Genomic DNA, 20962 nt, shown 5'->3' on the forward strand with positions numbered 1-20962 from the left:
GAAGAATAGATAAGCGAAGAGAAAGGCGTATTCCTAAAATTCAACTCTGGTTCACTGAGTCCCGCTTTCCAGGGAAGCTGAGCCGTGAGAGCACAGACCCGGGCGCAGGTGGGCACCTGCCACTGAACATGCACGGAAACTAGGAGCCAGCCTCAGACTGGCCCCCTCGGAGTCTCCATGCTGGGAGGTGATCAGAAACACTGCTTTAAAGGCAGTCCAGCATGAGCCCTCAGGATGATGCTGTGAGGACTCTAAGATGAATAACAGGCAGAACTCCCTCAGGAGCCTTCTAGGACATGGGGAAATAAGCCACGTTCACAACCACCAGAATTAGGTGGAAAATGATAAGCACTGAAAGATAGATGCTATGGACATTCAAAAGAGAGATGACTGTCAGCTGGGGGAATTCGGGACAGGTGCTATGGAGGTTGGGGAGAGGTAGAACGAAGATCATCAGTAGCACTACAGGAGCAATTCCTGCAACAAGGGAAAAATCACGAAATCAGGTTGGGAAACAAGGTTGGAAAGATAAGTGGGTGCTGATTTGAAAACTGTAACATCAAGAAAATTGGGGAACCACTAGAGTTTCTATACAGGGAAGTGATATACTCAGAGCTGTTTTCCAGGAAAAGGTATATGGCAGCTGTTGTTATGAAAATTGAAGGAAGGAAGAGAGACTAGTGAGGAGACCATCTAGTTCAAGTAGGACAGAAGAGCTCCAGGATACAGAGGGCCCAGCAGCACCACAAGCACGGCCACAAAGGTCCACATGTTGGCTGTCAAAGACGCAATCCAGGTGAGAATTATCGTTCCAAAAACATGTCAGTCAGTGTTGGTCAAGTAGACATATTTCTTTGTGAACAAAAATTAAGTGGACAAAACTGCAGCCACCCAATCCCAACCAAATAAGCCACCTTTATGGCAGTGATACCAGAGTCCACTGTGCCACTGGCCACACACACACAAGTATGACTCGGTGAAGGAGAATGGCCAGAATGACAGACACACTCACACATCAGACTGATTGGCAGACATTTAATAATGGCATTAAAGCTTCTCTCACCTCTGGTTTGGATCATTTTGATGACATTGCCCACATACTCATACAGGACGACCAGGTTGCACTGAGCAATGTCAATGCCTTCATCAGCCACAGAAGTGGCGATCAGAATCTTGCTATCTCCATTGGTTCTGAATGCATCCAGTACGCATTTCTGTGCTGGGAGGGTCATTCCTGTGCCAGAGTCAGAGGGAGTGACATAAGAAAAAACAGCTATTAATATGGTACTGTGATAAGTGCTTTATATTCATGATCTCCCAACAACCCCAGGCAGCAGGGCCTATTCCTATCATTGTTTTACAGGGGACATTTCGTGTGGTGACAACTTGGATTCTGCCCCAAGGCTGCCTGAGTTCAGAGTCCAGCTTCAGCACTTTTTAGCTCTGGCTTTTGTCATGCTGTCTCAAAACAAAGACTGATTTTTTTTTTTTTTTTTTGCGAAAATATTAACTAATAGTGGTGCCTCTGCATGTGAAGAGGCATTTATAGCTAACAAAACACTTTAATCTACTTACTCACTGGAACTTCACAAAGCCCTCTTCAGTTGATGTGGCAGGTGTTATGATTTCCCTTTACAGAGAAGACCTTGAGGTTTTGGAAGTATGGTAAACTGACGACCTGGCTCACAACTGAACCAGGCCTTGAATTTTTAAGTCTAGGACCCCAACCAGTGCAGTTCTCAGTCACTGATACACTGAGAGGAGGAAGAATTTCAGTGTTCATCGGCTCAGAGTTCATGGAATTTATGAAAGTTCCATTTTTCCTAGTATATTGGCAGTCAAAATCTTGAGATATATTTTGCGAAGGCCAAATCAACTTCTTTTAACTATCTACCACACAGTGAGCCCAAGACAGACACCATGCTTCATTGATTTCTGACCTTCTTCATCCATCTGTTCATCAAACATTTATTCAGCGTTATGGCTTGTCAAATAAGGGCACAATGGTTAAGGTCCACTTTTATCTACAGGGAGCTCCTAGTTCGAGGAAGAAGGAAGTAATAGGAAGCAGTAATTCCTGTGATGGGCAGTGACAGGGAGGCAGGACTGGATGGATGCTGTGGGAATGTGGAGGGGTTTGAGGAGGGAGCCTGGCAGCAGGACAATGACTGGCACAGAGTAAAGTCTAAATAAATGTGGGTGGGTGGATGAATAATGAGGAAACAAATAAGAAAACGTTTTTTGAGAGCCTATTGTGGGGAAATAGCAAAGCTGGAAAATCAAATTGAAGTCACGCTGGAGTCAGAAGGCAGAGAACTTGGAATTCCAACCCCAACAACATGGTGCTGGACTTCATTTGGTAAGTCCAAGTTTCAAATATGTTTTTGCTCTTTAGATTCATGAAATTTAAAATTTGTGTAAGGGGGAAGACCCCATGATGACTGAGGACTGACAGGGTGGGAGCTGTTCATTATAAGTAGCACTGAACAGGAGGAACGTAGTGAGGACCTGAAGCGTGGGGAGCACAACCGTGAGGATGTCAGCGGCAGGCTGGCCACCTAGGCTCCTCCTGGGTGATAACAGAGGCAGCCTCACATCCTCTGACTACCCTCGCTGGCTTTCAGGATTGTCTGCTTGGACTATTTTTTCAAGTATAAAACATATAATACACACGACAGCATCTACAGTTTAAAGAACAATAAAATAGAAACAGAGCATTTCTATTTCCAGTTAATCTGTTGGTTGAGCAGGAGAGTGATGTGCTCAAACAATACGTAAAAAAAACCTTTGGTTTTGCCTGCAAGACTTACGAGAGGAGATGTAATTAAAGTTTCTAATCAATTGACATTAAGTTAAACAGGGGTTTCACTCTCGGTGGGCCTGACCTAATCAAGTTAGCCCTTTAAAAGAGGGCTTAGGAGTTTCCTGAGCTCAGGGACTCCAAACAGCTTGTGCCTATGGGGTTCCAGCCAGCTCCTGACCACCTACCCTTCGGACTTCACACTTGCTTTGCCAGTACAATTGTATATCCCAATTCCTTGTAATAAATCCCTGTGTGCTGATATACACATATACTGTATATGTATGTATATGTGCATATATGTATGTATATATAATTTTCTACTGATTTTGCAACTTTAGTTGAATCCTGACTGATACAAGCATTAATACAAAATTGAATAGATTATATATATTCTCATATACAGTCGTCGTCGTCGTCGTCGTCGGCAGCCGTCCGTCTCGAGAGACGATGGTGTAGCTTCTTAAGAGTCTATCTGCACCGCCGAGAATGGCTGTGCAGTCCGACTCGGGAGTGACATGGTATCTGTCTCCTCCCGTGTTGAATCGACATCTTGCGATGACACTGAAGCTACAGAGCCTGGGCAGGGTGATATGGAGGGTCTGCTGTTGCCCATGCAGCAGACCCCCCCTCTCTTCGCAGCTGAAGGGTCCAAGGGAAAGACGGAGTCGATACAGCTTGGGTTCAGGTGCGCCGCAGGAGTTGCCGGTGTTGACTACAACGTCAAACCGCCTTAGGGACTCCGGCTCCGGATTTTCTGTCGGGGTTTACTCCCTTAGCCTTTCCCCTGAAGAGGTATGTCGCAAGGCAGCGGAGGTTTTTTGGAGTCAGAGTTTTCCTTCTCAGTCTCATATACAGTATACCATATATAAATACCTATGTTCTGATTTGTTTTGCCACGTCCAGTCAATATGCCAGGTTTTAGAAAGCTGAGTTTAGGATTTTCCTCAATCCATTTCTTTAAAGCCTGAAAATGAAAAGCAATGATCAGTTGGAGATTATTTGTATACCACCTGTACTAATTCAATACTGAAATATATGCAAGAAGAAAAAACCTTTAAGTTAGTATAACAGACAGTTTTCAGACTGATAAACCTAAGAAAAAAAACTTCTTAGGATTAAATTATTTATATGCAATAATTAACCATAAAGGCATAGATCTTTGTGATCCAATATGATTTAATCTCTAACGTATTTTTAAATGATAAAAGCGAAGTTCAGAATAGTGGGTATGTAGAACTAAAAAGTGACTTTAGCAAGATCTCAGGACACAAGATCAATTACAGAACTCAGTTGTATTTCTTCTATATACACTCAACAAACAATTAAAAGTACCATTAACAATAGCATTAAAAAGCAATACTTAGGTATAAGTCCAACAAAATACATGTAGAATCTGTATGCTAAAAACAACCAGACACTGATGGAAGCAAAGATGTGGTAGGTGGGCTCTAAGGCAGCCCTCAATGATCTGTAGCGCCTGGCATTCAGATCCTTGTGTCCTCTCCCTTCAAGTGTGAATTGAACTTATTGACTTGCTTCTAACTAATAAAATATGACAGACATGACAAGATATCACTTCCAAGTTGAAGTTATAAAGTGACTGTGACCCCCACATTAGGCTTCTTTCTCAGTCTCCCTTGGATCACTCACCCTAGGGGAAGCCAGCTGCCATGCTATGAGGCAGCTCTGTGGAGAGGCCCAATGAGTGAGCTTAGAAGGACATGTGAGGCCTCCCAATAGCCACCTACATAAGGCTGGGATGTGATCCTCCCAAGTCAAGCAGCCATGGCCAGCACCTTGGTGACAGCCTCATGAGAGATCCTGAGCCAGAAACACCCAGTTAAGTTGTTTCCGGCTTCCTGATCTATAGATATTGTAAGATAATAGATGTCTGTTGTTTCTAGCCACTAAGTTTTGGGGAAATTTGTTATCATCCAGAGATAACTAGTACAGAAGCCCTGTATAAATGAAGAGATATACTATGGTCAGGGATTGCAAGACTTGATATCATTAAGATGTCATTTCTCCTCAACTTTGTTATAGATTCAATGCAAGATCAAAAGAAATCCCAGTGGACTTTTTCATAGATGTGAACAAGCTGATTCTAAAAGATCAATGGAAAGGCAAAGGAAGATAGCTAAAACAATGTTAAAGAAAAGAAAAAGAGAACTCATACTAGTTGATTTTAAGACTTACTATAAAGCTATAGCAATCAAGACAGTGGGGGATGGGTGAAAGAACAGATATATAGATGAATGGAACAGAATAAAGAATAAATACACAAAAATACAGTCGACTGATTTTTGAAAAAGTTACAAAGGCAATTAAATGAAGAAAGAATAGCCATCTCAACATACAGTGCTGGAACAATTGGATGTCCACATACAAAAAGGGGAAAAAAAGCATCTCAACCCATATCTCAAAATGGATTGAAGACTCAACTGTAAAATGTAAAACTATAAAATTTCTATTATAGAAGATAACCCAGAGAAAATCTTTGTGGTCTGAGGTGAGCAAAGTGCTCTTAAATACAATACCAAAAGCACAATCCACAAAAAGAAAAGAATTGATTAACGGGATTTCATCAGAAGTTACACTTTCAATCTGTTAAAGATGCTGTTAAGAGAATGAGAACACCGGAACAAAAAATTTCAAATCACATTCCCGACAGAGGACTTTTTTTGTCAGATTATAAAAACACCCAAAAACTCATCAATACACGATAAACAATCCAACTACACCCAATTTTTAAATGGGCAAAAGATGTAAACATACATTTCACCAAAGAAGATATATGGATGGCTAATAAGTATATAAAAAATGTCAAATGGTATTAGTCATCAGTCAAATGCAAATTAAACCTCTAGTAAGGTATCACTATACCCACAGAAAGGCTAAAATTTTTTTTTAATTGATGAAAAGAATTAAAAATGTATAAAGGTATCAAACACCATTATAAACTAGAGTGATTACAACAGTGAAGTAAAAAAAGAATCTTTTCAATAAATGGTACTGAGTTGATTTGTTATCCACACAGGGGAGGAAGCTTACATCCACAAGTGCTCTGGTTTTCACGAAGAGAATGGTCCTAGTCTCTGGGTTTAAGTGGTACTCCTCTTGTAGGATGAAGCAGAGGTCTTTGAGTTTAGGGTTCTCATTGCTGAGATCCATGGAAATGCACTCTAGTTCTTGCAGCTTTTCTGCAAAAGAAGAATGTTTTTATAAATGACTTTTAAATTCTAGAAATTTAGAACACACTTTGACCTTCAGCTATAGTTCAATTAATCTCTCAATCTTTAACCAGTGTTAATGAATGATAACCACCAATTTAACGCATACAGTAAATACACCAATAAATGCATTTTCCCCCCAGAGAGCTGGTTAGCTCGGATACACATGTGGGTAGTAAATACTTCAGTATAGGCCCCTCAAAATTATTAACAGTAATTACCTTTGGGAAAAAAAATGGGGGAGAGGGAGAAGGAAGACTTCCTTTTCATTTCATATCTTTCTATATTTTTCTTAATATGAGGGATGAGGGATCATGGGCCATTTTGGTTTTCTTCTTTATACATATATATATGTATACTTCTAAATTATAGTATTTTAAATATTAGAACACATTTTTGCATTTTGTAAACCTTTATAAAATTGCTAAAAAGTAAAATAAAAATATGCTACTATCAATTAACTATTTCTATGGAACGTATCCTTTATAAATCATACTATTATTCCTTCTTCAAAATTGGAAATCAGGTAAGCTGCAGATTATTTCCCTAAGTACCAGATTCAGTGAAGCTTAATAGTCCTGCCATCTATAATATCTTCTTAAGCCCAGGACAAGCCTCTGAGCATCACCATGTGCTAAGTATAATACCAAACAATTATGCTGCCATCAGAGTCACCAAGACCCATGGCTTCCTCCTCTGGGAACACCACCCACCTTCAAATCTCCGAGTGAGATCCTGCTCAATCTCATCAAATCCTGCCGCTCGGACATTACTGAAGAAGTTTTTCAAGTAATCCAGAGCATCTTTCGTCCGTGCATGCTCATTGATAATGAGAGCATCATTATATTTCTGTGTAAAATGAAAACTTGGTTTCAGTGTATTTCTAATTTCTTAACACATTCACCATACTTAAGTTCAATTAGCTGCAACCTGACATAGAATTAATTTGAAAAATAAACTTTTCTCAAATCTATTCCAACTTAGTTTTTTAAAATAAATAGTTTCTAATGGTACTTAATAAAACCATGAAATCAAATACTGTTTTTAAAAAACCTCAATTAGCTAGAATCATTAATTAGGATCACTTTGGATTCTAGAGTTCTACCTTGGGAAAGAGAAAATGACACAAAAAAATGCATGTTAAAGATTAAAAAAAGAAAGAAAGAAAGGAAGGAAGGAAGAAAGAATATCAGCTTCCATATCAACCTGCCTCATAATTCAGATATTCAACTTAATCTCTTCATACATCTAAAGCCAACACCGAACTGCAATTGCACCCGTTGTGAATAACAGCATCTACAACAAATATTCAGTTAAAATCGTTAAAATTCTATAAATGCATACTGACTGAGTGTATTCTGAAATATGTGCATCTTCCTTGTGTGCATGTGGCTTTATCAAAGGTGAGAAAAGATGCTGCAGGATAGGGTGACAGGAGCCACTTACTGAACTTTAAAGGTGGCTGTCACCAGCCACCCAAATACAATAATGCTCATCATCCCCCAATTTTTCCTATCATGTCAATGGTGGGAATGCTGGAGGCACAGCATAGAGCCTCCCTTTGTTTGCTCCCTGTTGCTTCCAGCGTTAAGTTTCAGAAAGAAGACAAGGGAGATGCTGGATGGGACAACTTTGGGAGTTTGCTTCATAAGAACCTGCTGGAAAACTCCTAAGTGAGCTGTTGGGGACAGGATGAAAAGTTAATGTTCCCTCAGCTGCCACAGCACAGCTCCCAGCAGGGCTACAACTAAAACACGCCACTCCAAAGAAGGCCCATACCCGCAGATGTGAAGTGTACAGAAACAGGGCTTTACAGATCCTGCTCTCCTCGTCCTTGTCCGGCATCTGCAGCACCATGCAGTTCTTCTGAACCGTAACGATCCACTGTTCATATTTCTGTGTTCCAAAGCTCCTGTTTTGGATTTTAGATAAATCTTCTGGAAAAAAAAAGTTTTTCATTGTGCCATAATGTCAGTCATGTAAGGTTCTAAGCATGCTCTACCCTCTGATTTTCTTTCCTACTCTCTGTACACAAAACAGTGCTCCTGAAACAGTCTGAGTTTTCAGCAGTCGGGCTCTGTGCAGGGTGCTGAGGGAGACGCAGTCCTGACCTCAAGCAGTTCAGTGTGTGAGCTACTCTAGAAACAGTTCCCCAGGGCTTCTCAGGAAGACCATAGTACAACAGAATTCACAAGCAAGAGCTATATTTCTGGGTTAAAATGCTCCTCTTTTTGAATAAAAGGAACAAAGGAGGCTGCCCAGACAAGTGGCATTGACACGCTTCTCTTTCCTGACACAACTACAACTGAGGCGGCAATCTTGAGGAAGAAGAACACAGTAGGAGGAATCACAACACCAGACATCAAACAATACTACAAAGCCACTGTAATCAACAGTCTGGCACTGGCATAAGAACAGACATATAGATCAATGGGACAGAATAGAGAGCCCAGAAATAAACCCAGGTCTATATGATCAACTAATATTTGACAAAGGGGGAAGGAGCATAAAATGGAGTGAGAAGAGCCTCTTCAACAAATGGTGCTGGGGAAACTGGACAAGGATGTGCAAAAAAATGAAACTAGACCACCAACTTACACCACACACCAGTATAACTCAAGATGGATCAAAGACTTAAATGTAAGCCGTGACACCATAAAAATCCTAGAGGAAAACATAGGCAGGAAAATTTCAGATATCCCACGTAGCAATATTTTCACTAATACATCTCCTAAGGCAAGGAAAATAAAGGAAAAAAATAAACAAATGGGACTACATCAAACTAAAGAGTTTCTGCTCAGCAAAAGAAAACATCAGCAAGATGAAAAGGGAACCAACCACATGGGAAAACAAATTTACCAATGATACCTCAGACAAGGGATTGATCTCCAAAATATATAAAGAACTTATACGACTCAATACCAAGAAGACAGACAACCCTATTAAAATTGGGCAAAGGACCTGAACAAACACTTCTCCAAAGAGGACATACAGAGGGCTCTTAGGCATATGAAAGAAAGCTCAACATCACTAGCCATCAGAGAGATGCAAATAAAAACCACAATGAGATACCACTTCACACTGGTCAGAATGGCCATCATCAACAAATCAACAAACAACATGTGCTGGTGAGGATGCAGAGAAAAGGGAACTCTAGTGCGCTGCTGGTGGGAATGCAGACTGGTGCAGCCACTATGGGAAACAGTATGGAACTTCTTCAAAAAACTAAAAATGGAACTGCCTTTCAATCTAGCAATTCCATTGCTAGGATTACACCCGAAGAACCCTGAAACACCAATTCAAAAGAACTTATGCACCCCTATGTTCATAGCAGCACTATTTACAATAACAAAGTCCTGGAAACAACCTAAGTGCCCATCTGTAGATGAGTAGATCAAAGAACTGTGGTACATTTACACAACAGAGTACTATGTAGCAGAAAGAAAGAAGGAACTCCTACCATTTGCGAAACATGGATGAAACTAGAGAGAATTATGCTTAGTGAAATAAGCCAGGCCAAGAAAGACAAATACCATATGATATCACCTAATACAGGAAAATAATGAACACAAACAAATGAGCAAAACTGAACCAGAGTCATGTAAACAAGGAGCATACTAACAGTGACAAGGGGGCGGGGAGAGAAGGGGGATAAGAAGGGGAAGAGTCTAGTCAAAGAACATGTATAAATGACTGATGGACATGGACAATGGGATGGGGATTGACTGTGGGAGAAGGGGAGGGCAGGGTGGGGGGGGCAATGGGGAAAAGAGTGAGAGAACTAAAATAGAAGAACAAACAAAAATTTTTAGTGGGGGAAAAAAAAATGAAAGCAAAATAAATAAATAAATGAGCCAGCAAATCCTTGCCCCACAAAGAAAAAATTTCACATGTAGGAAAGTGAATAAAGAAAATGTAAAGTATGGAAATGCAATTTTAGGACAAGGATTTTTCTTCACACTGTATATTTTTCTCCCTACCTGATCCCTCCAGAATCTGGCATTCTGAAGAAGTAATGACAAAAAGTTCTCTGCATAAAACTAATAAGACCCATTGTTAATAGAGGTTTTGTTAACCAAGTCTTTGACTGGAATGTCATGCCTAAAGGAGACATGCTTCGGCTCTGGTTGTTACCAAAAATCCCTGAGGAACTGGGATTGACTTTCGAAGGTAATAAAAGCCCATGAGATAAAAGGCCTGGTACCTTGGTTGGTTGTGCGGTCCACAGCAATCTTTCCAGGGAAGGAATGAAGGTTGTTTTCCTGAAAGATGGCTAGAAGGGACCTTAAGGCACAATGGAAAACCTGAAGGACTTGGAAAAGACAGGTGTTTACAGGTAAGGCTGTATGGCAGGTATGTGGCTCAGCTTCTGTGCCCTGTAGGGCAGACTGAATGAAGGTCACCCTAAATGTTCCTTGCGTAAGTTCCAGCAAAGCAGAACTAAAGATCATATGTGATCATTTGCTGCTCTTGTTGTGTTTATGCAAACAAACAGGATAAATTAAAACTGGACTTGAAGCAGTCCCTTTAATGAGAAGGAGGATAATCTTGAGAAAAATTGCAATTCAAGGAAAATCACAATGTTCAGTGGTAGACTATAAAGTAGTGCAGCTAACTGTCTTTAAAGTTTCTTTTCATTTAAAGTTTGTTTTCATTTGAAAGTTAAACCAGGTCTGTGACATCATCAAAGATGCTTAATTTACAGGCAAGAAGAATGTCAAATGCCTTGCAACTGGATGTCTTCCCAATAAGACAGTCTCACAGATTTAGAGACTAGTTTGTGGGTTATGCTGTGTAAATTAACATGTGTGTTCTGTTTTCATAGGGCATAAGCCCTCACTACTTGAGTGACTGTCTGTATGTATAGGCCTCACTTAATCCTGACTGCATCGCTGCCTCCTGAGACTCAATGGTTTGGCTGAACTAAATGGTTGGGTTGGTGAACTATGGAGTGGTCTGTGGGCTTCACTTTAAAACTGGTTTCTCTTTTCTGTCCTAATGGCTTGGACAGAAAGGGTCCAGAGGTCTGAGAAGGGGGGAAACCTAAAATATTCCCCTCAGCCCAAACTAAGTATACGTAGTGGGCAAAAGGGTTTTGGACAGGTGTGACGTGCCTTCTACACCTTCCTCCAAAGAAGCCTTTTTTTTCCTAACGTGGGACATTGAAAAATTAATCCCTGCCTTTTGTCATCTAGTGGTTATGGTTTTAATGATGCCTTTTAACCCTGTTGCCAAATCTGTTGCCCCCAGAATACAAGGATGCCAGCCTGTTAAACTGAGCACACCATTGCCCAGGGACAGCCAACCAACCTGGAGTCTGCAAGATCCTTCCCCATGTGGGAAGGCCACCCTCCTCTCCACACCCTCACTCTTATTATGGATTTCTGGACCCAAGAGTAGGTAGGACGACGACCATGTGCAGCCTGAAGCAGCTAGAGGAGCACAAGACCTTCGCCCATTGTCCTTTATAAGATTATAAAGGGTCTTAAATTTGAGAGGGGGGAATTGTTACAGAGCGGGGTTGCCCCCCCAAAATAAATTAAAACAAACAAACAACAACAACAAAAAAAAACTGGTACTTAAGGAAGACTAACCAGGCAATGGGGAGGGCAGGTAGAGATGGATGAAAAAGAGAGTGAAGGTGGGCAAACCAGCTAGAAGGCTATTAGAATGTCTTAAATCAAGCTGTGAAAGAAAAGGAAAGAAAAGCAAAATAAGTGTGAGAGAAGGCGAGCCACCATGAAATATCTTGCAGACACCAGAAATTCAGTATTTCCAAAACTCTCAACTCACTTTGTACCTGCCAAAGCTACTCCTAGTTCTAGAACCAGTACCACCGCTGGCATGTATACAGCTGCCCAAGCCAGAAGCCTGGGGGAAGCCTTCCACTCCCTGCCCTCTCTCACTCCCACCCAAAGCCAGTTAGCCATGACATCTGGACACTTCCTGTTTGCAGTACTTTGCACAAGCCTCCTCCTTTCACCAGCCATGGCAACAACCTCTGACCCGCTTCCTTCACTGGTATCCTTATCACATACCTAATCAGTTTAAAATCTTCAGTTGCAGCCCATTGCCTCTGGGATAAAAGTTAAACTCAGCTTAGCCTTCCAGGCCCTTCCCTGTCTGTCCTCTGCCACTTCCTGAGTCTCACTCCTTTCTACCACTCACATGTTAAATTATCATGAAATGCTTGCAGTTCGTAAAAGTCACTGTGCTCTCTCTTCCCTCTATGCCTAATGCCTTTTAGATCTCACTTAATTGTCTCTCCTTAACTTGGCTGACTTTAAGACATGCCCCGGGAAGCCTTCCCTACAGCCCAGTCCAGCTCCCGTGTGCTCCCAGGGCACCCACTGTGTAACTCCGCCCTGTCCCATGGATCTACTCCCATCTGACTCTCATTATTTGATTGTCAGCTCCCTGAGGATCTCTAACCTTGCTGTTACCATGACCTAGCACAGTAACTGACAAAATAAATCTGTGGTGAATGAATGCATGGATAAAAAGGAAAAGAATGGAATTTGGTGACTTCATGAGAGTCTCAAAACAAGAAAGATCGAAGATCACCTCTAGGTCTGAATGAACCATCATGGGGAATGTTGGTTTCATGCATACCGAAGGTAAGTCAGGACAGAAGCTAATTTGGAAAGTCAAAAAAAAAGCAATAAACTGACTTAAATAAATTATTTTTCAGGTGTGTGTGTGTCCTGAATTTACTTTAGATTTTAAAATAAAAACAAAAGCAAGAAGCCCTGGATGCTGTGGCTCAGTGGATTGAGCATCGGCCTATGAGCCAAGTGTCGCTAGTTCGATTCCCAGTCAGGGCACATTACTAGGTTGCATATCAGGTCCCCAGTTAGGGGCGTGAGTGAGAGGCAACCACACAGAAAAAAAAAAAAAAGCAAGAAAAAATAAAGGAGAATTTCGAAGGTTTTTGAATAACCTATAATCAAGAAAGTCAACCTCTGAGTTTTTTTAATATCAACTCCTGGTCAGGATAGTGGCATAGGCAGATATGGCTCACCTCTTCACACAACCACATCAAAATTACAACTAAAATTTAGAACCACCATCACTTGGAACCATCAGATATCGAGTTGAATGGAAGTCTGACAACTATGGAATTAAAGAAACCACATCCATCCAGGCTGAGCTGGCAAGCTAGTGCCATATCTGAGGCTCTATCAACCTGGGAAACACTGTTTGACCCGCATTGGATATCCCCAGAGACTCCACCCCACCCAATTTACAAGCCCACCCAGGCTGCTTTTCCATATGAACGGCTGGTGTTGGTTCATGCTTCACAATTTCCTAAATCCTATCAAACAAGTAACAGCTGGCCTCAGTGAGCCCCAGGCCTGCCACTAGCAGCAGCCAGCCTAGCTTCACAGACTGGCTTCACCTGGGAAACTCCAAGCCCAGCACAAGTAGCAGCCATCTCAGATTGCTTCAGAGCTTAGGCAGGGTGGCCCTGGGAAAAAACACAGGTGGGGACTCACTTTCGGTGCACCACCCAGGAAACCCCAGGGCTAGCACACCCAGTGGACAGCTACAGACCACAGCAGAGCACCATTACCCTGCCCCTGCACAGCTGATCCTCCATGGAGGGTGGAGGTTGGTGGTAAGTGGTCACAGCCAATCCTTTCAGCTGACTGGCCTGGGTAAATCCCTCCCACTGATCTGCCAACTATAAGAGGAGGGTGGACTCAGCCCACATGAAGGGTGCACCTCAAGTACCTAGCCTGGGTGATAGGAGAGGCTGTGCCACTGGACACTAAAGGACACCTGCTACATTAGATCACACTACCAAAACACAGAGTCAAAGTAGCTCTACCTAATACATAGAAACAAACACAGGGAGGCTGCCAAAATGAGGAGACACGAAACATGACCCAAATGAAAGAACAGATCAAAACTCCCGAAAAAGAGCTAAATGAAATGGAGATAAGCAAACTTTCAGATGCAGAGGTCAAAACACCAGTTATAAGGATGTTCAAGGAACTTAGTGAGGACCTCAGCAGCATAAAAAAGATCCAGTCAGAGATGAAGGATAGGCTAATGGAAATAAAGAACAATTTACAGGGAAACAACAGTAGAGTGGATGAAACCAAGAATCAAATCAACAATTTGGAACATAAGGAAGCAAAAAACAACCAATCAAACAACAAGAAAAAAGAATCCAAAAAAATCAGGATAGTATAAGCAGCCTCTGGGACAACTTCAAGAGGTCCAACATTCACATTATAGGGGATCCAGGAGAATAGAAAGAGCAAGAAATTTGAAATCTATTTGAAAAAGTAATGAAGAAAAACTTCCCTAATTTGGTGAAGGAAATACACATGCAAGTCCAAGAAGCACAGAGAGTCCCAAACAAGATGGATGCAAAGAGGCCCACTCCAAGACACATCACAATTAAAATGCCAAAGGTTAAAGATAAAGAGAGAATCTTTAACTAAGAAGTTAGTTCCCTACAGGGGAGTTCCCATAAGATTGTCAGCTTATTTCTCAAAAGAAACTTTGCAGGCTAGAAGGGACTGCAAGAAATATTCAAAATCATGAAAAGCAAGGATTTACAGCCAAGATTGCTCTACCCTGCAAAGCTATCATATAGAATCGAAGGGCAAATAATGAGTTTCCCAGGCAAGAAAAAACTAAAGAAGTTCATCACCAAAATATTATTATGTGAAATGTTAAAGAGACTTACTTAAGAAAAAGAAGAAATCAAAACTATGAACAATAAAATGGCAAAAAATGCAAATCTGTCAACAACTGAATCTAAGAAACAAACTAAGCAAACATGAACAGAGATAGAATCATGGATACGGAGGGCATGTTGATGGTTGCCAAATGGGAAGGGGGTGTAGGGGAATGGGTGAAGAGGTGAGGTAGTTACAGAATAGCCATGGGGATGTAAAGTACAGCGTAGGAAATGGAGGAGCCAAAGAACTTACATGCATGACCCATGGACATGAACGATAGTGGGGGGATTGCTCAAGGGAGTGAGTGATGCTGGGTGGGGGTGGGGGCAAAGGGGGAAAAATCAGGACAACTGTAATAGCATGATCAATAAAATATACCCTGGCTGCTGTGGCTCAGTGGATTGAGTGTCAGCCTGCGAACCAAGTGTCGCTGGTTCGATTCCCAGTCAGGGCACATGACTAGGTTGCAGTCAGGTCCCCAGTTAGGGGCCTGTGAGAGGCAACCACACATTGATGTTTCTCTCCCTCTCTTTCTCCTTTCCCCTCTCTCTAAAAATAAATAAATAAATAAAATTGTTAAAAAAATTTTTTTGAAAAATAAATAAATAAAATTTTTTAAAAAACAAATCAACCTCTTGACATTGTCTGAATGAAGGAGGATGCAAATAAACGTTAGTGAACAATACATGGCTATTCCCCAAATAGAGAGGATACAAAATAAGATTTATCTTACCGAGACTTATGGTACCGAGTTCACCAAAGACACTTTTTGCCAGACTCTCTGTCTCCTTCATCAGCTGAGAGATGATGCATTTAAATATGTCGGTAGTCCGTGATTCCACTTTCCTGAAAACTAGAGCCATCAGAGGAAAGTGAGTACTTTTCAGGAAACATACATTAAGAGTTTACAGCAGGCATCGCCAAACCTTTCTCCACTTTTGTTAATTCCTCTGTAAAACCTGAGGCTCCATTCACAGGCAGCTCACCTAGGTGATAAAAAAATGCTCAAAAACCTTGCAACACCTCTCTGATAATGCATCTCTCTAACATATCTACTATGCTCTGGGTCTAATTGAACTTTGCACTCTGGCTTTCCTGTTACTGAACACAGAGCCCCTGTTCTGATGCGACTAGTAGCTATCTGCCTTATCTCTGCAAATGCCACACTTTTTGACCCTGTCTCTGTTCTTTGATCCTTTCCCACCCAGCCCTCAGAAGTGTTCACACTGTTCCTAACATTCATTATCACGTTGTTTCAGCAGAAATTTATTAATTGCCCACCACATGCCATATTTTGGTGGTAGAGAGTTGAAAAGAACACACTCCATTCTCCAGACAGGTCTGTGTTCTCAGGGGAGAGAAAGATATGTAGCCAAATAAACACAGTAGAGTGCTGTAAAATTAGCATGTGCAAGTGTCGTGGAGCACAGGGAAAGGAATCCAAGTCCTTCCAAAGGAGGCAGTGTTGTGGAATAAGTAGGAGAAGAGGAAAGGAAGAAGCAAACACAGTCATGTACGAAGTACAGCAGGGACAAAAGTTAGAGAGAGAAGGCATATGACACATTTGAGGAACCCACAGGAACAGAACAGGATTGGGTTTATGGGAGCTGGGAGGAGATGAAGCTCAGAGGGCAGCGGGGACAGGACTATAAATAAATGTGTACTTGATACTAAAAAAGCTGAGATCGTGTACCTTCCATAAACCCCTTATAGGCAGCTCCCAGAAAGAAATGTAACTGCCCCCTCCCTGACTATCATGTGTGTTTGTTCTGTCTTATATCGTTATAGGCTATTGAGAGACCAAGGATGAAGTCATGTGTATCTCCTCTCTCCTCTCGCCCTCGCTGAATTCATACAGCACTGGTACCCAATAAACATTTGCTAGTCAATCTTATAAAAAAATATATTCTGATCTTTTGAGGTAAGGTATGATGAATTCATTTAATTTCAACTAAAATTATCAGATAAATATTGAAATAATGTGGCCTGTGAACCAAAGTGTCGCTGGTTCGATTCCCAGTCAGGGCACAGGCCTGGGTTGCAGGCCAGGTTCCCCGTTGGGGGTGTGCGAAAGGCAACAACACAATCCATGTTTCTCTCCCTCTCTTTCTCTCTTCCTTCCCCTCTTTCTAAAAATAAATAAAATATTTAAAAAAAATATTGAAATAATGAATGACCACACAGTATCCTCCTCAGACATGGAACACTGCACAGGACTGAGCCTGGCTCTTGGCAATATATACACTTAGATTTTCTCATCCCCTCTCCCTCTTGCTGTTAGTATCTGTATGAGAGTTTCGGAAAGCTGAAGAGTACAACTGTTTGCTTTCTGCAGGCCATTCCTGAGCTTCAGCCATTGCTTGAGGAGAAAGCTCAGTTGAGGAGAGAGGCCAGAAACATGATTATTTCCCAAGTTTGGGGTTAAGTACTTTCTACCAAAGAGAGAAAGGGTAAAAATTCTGTGTTCATCCAAATGGCTCTGAACTAGAACTATTAGAGGAAAACAAAGTCCCAAAGGGCTGGTTACTGGATCCCACTTACATTTCTGGGGCTTATAAATAATTTCCTCCAGTTCCTGCAAGTTGTCTTTGACTGTAGCTACCACTGATGCGTCCAGAGAAGCACACAGCTTGCAGATATACTCCATGGCTTCGGCTACATTTGTGGCATCCCCAACGCCAACTGAGGCAGTCAGCCCAATGACCTGTGGAGAGCACGCGAGACTGTCAGATGTCTGGGAAAAGTATGACATTTCCACAGCCCCTCATGTAACTCTCTCCTGCTAAAGTAGGCTTTCCCCTTAACTTCAGATAAAGAGCAAGAACATTCTCTTCCCTGAAATCCTCTATGATGTTGCAAATGGAAAGGTTCTCATGAAGCAGAGCCCTGAACAAATGCAGAAGTCACGACTCATCAGCTGCACACAAATCAGGATAGAAATGAAGAGAGGAAAGCTTTTCAAGGCAGGGCTTCTCCCTGCTTTACCCTTGTGTCCCCATGACGTGTAGAAGAACATACTGAAAAGGAAAAGGACTGAAATCAGACACACTTCCATTCCAATCTCAGCCATGTTACGTGTATCTTCTACTCTCTGTAAAGCCAGGTAACAATAGTGATTTAAAATGGTGGCTGTGTGAATTTAGTAAGATAACGTTTGTAAATAATTTAGCTTAATGGTCACCTAATAAATTGGTGATTATTAGGACTAGAGAAATTCACACAAATGTGAAATTAGTATTCTATAAATTAATGATTTCCAACTTCACTTGAGCCCCCAATATGACACAGTCAATTCTTCTGCGTATTAGTTATCTGTCTTCATTTCAAATCTGTTCTCTGCACCCTGAGCTTCCTTCCCTACTCCCATCTGATTAACTCAGCAAAGGATCTATCTACCTCTCCTGCATTCAAGAGGAAAGAGGGGTTATATGCCAGTTTTCTTACCCTTCCTGCTCCCATCTAAGAACTGCTCTCTGCCTTGACTCCTCTCACACCCTTCCTTCTGAGGACACCCAAACAAACAGTTTTCCATCTCGTCCCTTGTACTAATCCACCTACTTGCCTACTTACTGCAAACCGCTGTTCTCTCCTGGCATCCTGACCTATCAATTGGTCCCTCTCTCCCATCCTGCCTCACCTACTGCTATTCACTACTTTACACTCTGCACTCAAGTGATATTGAAGTTTCAAGATTCATGAACACACCATCTTCTTTCATGGTTCTGTGCCTTTGGACACACAGTAGCCTTTACTGAAAACCACCCAACTATCTGCCGTGTAATCTTTGTTAGTTTTTGCCAAATGTAACTTCTGCACCATGTACTCATCTCCATAGTGTGCCATCATGATAAGTTATGACATAATTCTTACAGATTTGGCTCCCAACAAAACTTCAGCTGTTTGAGGGCAAGGATTATGTCTTTTTATATTTGTATCCCCAGTGCCTTGCACAGTGCATGGAGGCACTTGATACATATATGCTGAGTTGATAAATGAATAAATGAATCAAAATGAATCTATGAGTTATACAGGGTGGACTTAGGACTTGAAAGGGACATCCTCACTGTGGCCATAGGAGTACGTCAATAGGATTTAGGAATCCTAGAAATCCATCTGACTTAGCAAATACCTGGGGCAGTGGATCTGAAGATCCTCCAAGTTTCTGATCAAGATAATTAAACATTATCACGTTGTAAGGATGGCGTTTGTTGGTGTTGTGGCATTCATCAAATATCATCAAAGTAAAGACAGAGAGTGATGGGATACTCCTATTTTTAAGGCTATTCACAAGGATCTGTGGAGTTAAAACGATGATGTCATTGTTCTCGACAATCTGTTCCACTGAGATACTCTCAAGTGTTTCTCCAGAAATGCCTGTAACTTTGTACCTGGAAAATGACAGAAATTGCCTGTTACCAACCACAGTGTGAATGAGGAACCATGAAGATATGAAACACTAGATCAGAACATTAATTGATTCAGTTCTCCTTAAGTCTAAAAGGAGACAAGTGCTTAGCAGTCTTACACACAATAAGTGATCAATAAATGTTAGCTAGTTAAGATTTCTAGGAGTATATATTAATTCTTTCAAGCCACTAAGAAAGACAATAGTAGTTAAAGAGTAATAGAAAATAAATTATAAAATGATTAAAAACTTAAATGTGCCATTTAAATGTAAAATTTATCTCTTAAGTCATTTACTTATTCTGCAAGAGCTAACCAAAGGAGTTTAGGATTTCAGGTAGAGCTAACAAAACAGACTTGAATCCATGAAGGAATTACATCTAGATTATATAAAATCTGAATCTACTATGAACTTTTTGAATCATGATTTTCCAAAAACCAAACAAAGCAGAAAGCACATCAGTTACATAAAACTAGAGAAAAAGAACTTGGAGCAACGATTATACCTACCCACGTCTTTCAAAATGTTTTACGAACACAGATTTCTGTTGTTCATACACTGGGATTTGATTAGCAAAAAATACAACCTTCCCCTTCTGTCCTTGTGGAAAGCTTTTAAGATGATGTTCACATATAAGAAGTGCAACAAAGGTTTTTCCACAACCTTTTAACATATAAAGAAAAAGAAAATATGTAACTAATATCGTACTAAAATATTTCTACAGAAAGGTAACTATTTGGGGCTCTCCTAAAACCACGCGGTGGACTAGTAAAAATTGGTAATGTAGATGGTTTAACAATGGCAGAATTTACATTATGACTAAAAAACACCAAGCTACTTCCGAGGTAATATGTACTCCGTCAAGGCCTGAAGCAAGCTAAAAGATGGCCTTTTTCTTTTCCCTTGTATCCTTTAAAATACAGTAGTCCCTCTCTATATCGCGGTTCACTTATCGTGGCCTCACTGTATCGTGGGATTTTTTAAAATATTATATTTAATTATTTATCGCAGATTTTTCGCTATATCGCGGGATTTTGTGATGCTGTACAGTAAATACCAAAATAAATGTAAGGTTCCTACTGCGTGGATTTTCGCCTATCACAGGGGGTGGGGGGGGTGTCTAGAACGTAATACCTGTGATAAGTGAGGGATCACTGTACTATAAGGCTATATTAATAGGATGGTTTTCTCAAAAGAGAAATAGAACAAGGTAAAAACTAAAACTTGCCCATTTCATCCTAGTATTTAATAAAAGGACAGAAAGGGAAGCAACCAGAGAAACAGACCATATAAGTAATGGCCATCAGCTTACCAGTAGGAGCACATATTATTGTGTTTTTCCCTTTTATAGCAGGAGAAGCAAGCTCTAGTTGGTAATTTCTTGGCTTCATTGGGCTGTGAGTATCAGACACTTCTGAAACACAAAAGGAACAAAATTACCAAATAGTTACAGCTCTGAGGAATCAAGACAATAGCTATCCAACAAGAAGGGCCTCATGTAAGAAAGTTTAGAATCCTTGTTTCTTGTTAACCATTGCAGCTTCTCCACTGATTCTCTCTCAGTGACAAAGTACTGATGGCAAGAAGACAAGAAAAAAAAAAAACTAAAAAAATGAATGCCTTAATTCAGGGCAAGACAGATGGCCATGGCCGCCAGTTAAAGGAAATGCTACATGGAACAAAAAAGGAACAAATCCCTCCAAGACCTTTGGAAAACACTAAACTGTAAATACTGAATCCTCAAAGCAATTTCTTATTGAAGAGCAATCATGTTTTGTAGTTCTACAGGCTCTCACATGGTATGTTCTCTCAACAGAAACAGAAGTTT

The 20962-nt window shown here is 40.9% G+C and overlaps 1 protein-coding gene across 2 annotated transcripts in view; it reads right to left on the reverse strand.

Annotated features, from left to right (window-relative positions):
- The window catches only part of RIGI (RNA sensor RIG-I), a 47367-nt gene that overhangs the window by 15690 nt on the left and 10715 nt on the right, over positions 1-20962 (reverse strand). For both annotated transcript variants that reach the window (XM_090274252.1, XM_090274251.1), the window contains exons 6-15: positions 20447-20548; positions 19644-19797; positions 18859-19117; positions 17271-17433; positions 15463-15582; positions 7813-7970; positions 6747-6882; positions 5855-6003; positions 3677-3767; positions 1064-1234 (exon numbers count right to left, since the gene is read on the reverse strand). In XM_090274252.1, coding sequence (XP_090130378.1) covers positions 1064-1234; positions 3677-3767; positions 5855-6003; positions 6747-6882; positions 7813-7970; positions 15463-15582; positions 17271-17433; positions 18859-19117; positions 19644-19797; positions 20447-20548 — 1503 coding nt within the window. The remainder of the gene's footprint in view (positions 1-1063; positions 1235-3676; positions 3768-5854; positions 6004-6746; positions 6883-7812; positions 7971-15462; positions 15583-17270; positions 17434-18858; positions 19118-19643; positions 19798-20446; positions 20549-20962) is intronic.

The sequence above is a fragment of the Furipterus horrens genome, unplaced genomic scaffold (assembly GCF_987537825.1).
Source record: "Furipterus horrens unplaced genomic scaffold, mFurHor1.1.pri manual_scaffold_4, whole genome shotgun sequence".
Classification (NCBI taxonomy): domain Eukaryota; kingdom Metazoa; phylum Chordata; class Mammalia; order Chiroptera; family Furipteridae; genus Furipterus; species Furipterus horrens.